Source organism: Myotis davidii, unplaced genomic scaffold, assembly GCF_000327345.1.
Source record: "Myotis davidii unplaced genomic scaffold, ASM32734v1 scaffold586, whole genome shotgun sequence".
Taxonomy (NCBI): Eukaryota; Metazoa; Chordata; class Mammalia; order Chiroptera; family Vespertilionidae; genus Myotis; species Myotis davidii.
This window is the reverse complement of record NW_006296809.1, coordinates 871006-874077: the sequence shown is the minus strand read 5'-3', so window position 1 is coordinate 874077 and position 3072 is coordinate 871006. Positions and strand designations below refer to the sequence as shown.

At 63.2% G+C, this 3072-nt stretch overlaps 1 protein-coding gene across 1 annotated transcript in view; it reads right to left on the bottom strand.

Annotated features, from left to right (window-relative positions):
* The window catches only part of GABRD (gamma-aminobutyric acid type A receptor delta subunit), a 28817-nt gene that overhangs the window by 25004 nt on the left and 741 nt on the right, over nucleotides 1–3072 (bottom strand). The window contains exons 2-5 of the mRNA XM_015569685.1: nucleotides 2696–2808; nucleotides 2309–2376; nucleotides 1980–2200; nucleotides 141–351 (exon numbers count right to left, since the gene is read on the bottom strand). Coding sequence (XP_015425171.1) covers nucleotides 141–351; nucleotides 1980–2200; nucleotides 2309–2376; nucleotides 2696–2808 — 613 coding nt within the window. The remainder of the gene's footprint in view (nucleotides 1–140; nucleotides 352–1979; nucleotides 2201–2308; nucleotides 2377–2695; nucleotides 2809–3072) is intronic.

Here is a 3072-nt window from a genome sequence, read left to right as displayed (position 1 = left end):
GGCCTCGCAGGTGGGGGGGGCCCAGGGAGCTGGCCGAGTGCAGGTCCCTGTCCCCAGGCGGCCCAGCCATGCTGGTCCAGGCCTCCCTGGGCTCCGGGCCCGGCTGCGGGGCACCCACTCCTGCTCCTGCCCAGGCTTTAGGCTCCCTGGATGCCCGTCCCCGTCACTCCCTGCCCCTGAGCCAGGCCAGCGGCACGGGGAGGACCCAGCCAGCCCGAGCCCCCTGCCCGCCCACAGCAAGGTCCCACCCGGAGCCGCCGGCACTCACAGCTCTCCAGGTGCAGCGTGCACTCCTGCTCGTCCATCGGGTACTTGGCCAAGTCCATGTCGCAGGCCACCGTGGCGGTGATTCTGTGCGGACAACACAGCAGGGAGGTCCCAGGGGGAGGCTGGCAGCTCCCTGACCCAACGGGCAGAGAGGCCCCGTGCCCGCCTGAGGGCCCCTCCCAGGAGCCCTGGTCTCACCCGTGGGCTTGGATGGCAAGGTGCCGGCTCCTGGGTGGACAGAGAACGGGTCTCTTTATTGGGGGGGAGGGTCTCCCTTCAAGAATGAAGGACGGGCCCTGGCCAGTGTGGCCCAGTGGGCAGAGTGTTGGCCTGTGGACGAAAGGGGCCCCAGTTCGATTCCTGCTCAGGGCACCTGCCTGGGCTGTGGGCTTGATCCCCAGTGTGGGGCGAGCCAGAGGCATCTGATCAATGATTCTCTCTCATCGTTGAAGTTTCTCTCTCTTCCTCTCCCTTCCTCTCTGGAATCAGTAAAAATATATTTTTTAAAAAAAGAATGAAGGACTGAATTTCATTCACTTTCTTCATCCTTGGCCTGGGGCAGGGTTGGAGGGGGTCAATGGGGGAAAGGAGACATATGTAACACTTTCAAAAATAAAGAACTATTTTTAAAAAACAAAAGAGAGAAAATTACAAAAATATATTTATTTTAAAATTTTTTTAAAACGCTGGGCTTGGTGGCTGAGCCGGGGCCCAGGGGCGGCCCAGGCCTCCCCGCTGACCTGGGTGGGAGCAGGCCCAGTGGCCAAGTGGCCTGGTTTTCCCAGAGAATTTTGATTCCTATGCAAACCTCCTGGTTTTTAAAATGCTGCTCATTAATTCCATGTGTAAAAGGCAGGTGTCAGAGAACACGTGTTCAACTACACGGACACGCACGTTCATAGCAGTGCCGCTCACAGCCGCCCGAAGGGGGACCCCGCCCGTTGTCCATGGTGGGCGCGTGGACGCAGACACTGGGGGACCCGGGTGGAGCATCGGCCGGAAGAGGAATGAAGTCGTGACCCGTGCTACGACGTGGATGTGCCACAGACTCCACGCCCAGGAAGCAGGAGGCACGGGGTCACCGTCTGGGACGCATCGACACAAAGTGGGTGCAGAAGGGGCGGGTCCGGAGGCAGAGGCTGGTGATTTCCGGGGTGCGGGGGGAGGGGAGCCACCACGTCATGGGTGCGGGGTCTCCTTCTGGGGGGGTGACATTTCTGCAGCTAGACAGAGGCGATGTTTGCACAACACCCATCGTGCCTGCTCAGTGTCACTGAACTGTTTATTTGTTCATCCTCAGCCGGAGACATTCCCATTGATTTGAGGGAGGGGGAGAGGGGGCAGGGCAGAGGGAAGCATGGATGAGAGAGACATGTCGAGTGGTTGCCCCCTCCCTGCGCCCTGACCAGGGCCTGTGCCGGGGAGGAGGATGCATCCGAGGTGCCTGCCCTTGACCGGAATCGAACCCAGGACCCTTCGGTCCACGGGCCGACGCCCTACCCACTGGGCCACACCAGCCAGGGCTGAATCATTCATGTGGATTCTGCCCCAATTTTTTTAAAAAGGTAGCGGCCTTGTTGGCCAGGAGCTGAATCTGCCGGCTGCCGCTGGCAACCTCTGCCGTCAGGTTGGCTGGGCAGTGGCTGCTGGTCGGACGGAGTAAATAGCGCCCCCCGCCCCCCGATCCCGGGCTCCCGGTGGCGGCGGCTCACCGGATGCTGTACAGGATCACCCCGTCGGGCTGCAGCCGGATGAGTTTGTTCTCCACGGTCACGTCATGGAACCAGGCGGACTTGGCGTTGACGATGAAGGTGTCGGGGAGCCAGAGCCAGTCCACGAAGCGGCTGTCCAGGCCCAGGGTCTCATTGGTGTGGTTGTAGGACAGCCGGCCGTCCCGCCAGCTCTGGTGCAGGAACACGGTCATGGTGTACTCCTGGGGGCGGAGGGCCCGCCGTCAGCCACCGTCCTGGGGCGCCTGGTCCATTCCTGGGGCGCCCGGTCCAATCCTGGGGCGCAGGCGGGCAGAGGCGGGCACACCTACCATGTTCACCTCGGAGATGTGGTCGATGCTGGCTACCTCGATGGCAAGCGCCACATTCACAGGGGGGCCTGCGGGGAGGGAGCAGGCTGAGGCCAGACCCTGCATGCACACGCACGCACATGCACACACATACACACACACATGCATGCATACACACACGCATGCACACACGCACACACACACACACACACACACACGCACGGACCCAGGCCAGGAAAGCCCAGGCAGGTGAGACTGTGACCAGCCGGGTTTAGGAGGGAGCCATCTCGGGACAAGCCTGCAGCGAGGTCTAGGGGACCCACCTTCCCAGCTGTGCCCCTGGGGGCCGGCGCTCAAGGGGAGCCAGCCCAGGGCCAGGGGTCACCGGCCCCGGCCCCACCCGCTCACCTCCGATGCAGGGGCGGAAGTTCCGGGCGTAGCCCTCCATCAGGTGGTCCAGGTTGGGCAGCCATGAGATCTCCAGGTTGGAGCCCACGTAGTCCCCGATGTCGTTCATCGCCCTGGAAACGCAGGCCCACAGGTCGCAGGCGGCACCAGGGATGGGCCTGGGTCCCGACCCGAGGCTGGGCCAGTGGACAGGGAGGGGATCCGAGAGCCCTCTAGGCCAGAGATGGTGCCGGAGACGGGCCCAGGGAGGTGCCGATCCCAGGGCTGCTCCGTTTGTCCAGCGGCTCCGGCTCAGCCTCTGCCCCCCAAGCTGGGCCTGGACAGAGGCCACCAGGGTCAGGCAGAGCCCAAGTCTGGGAGGAGCCCCCCCCCCGGCT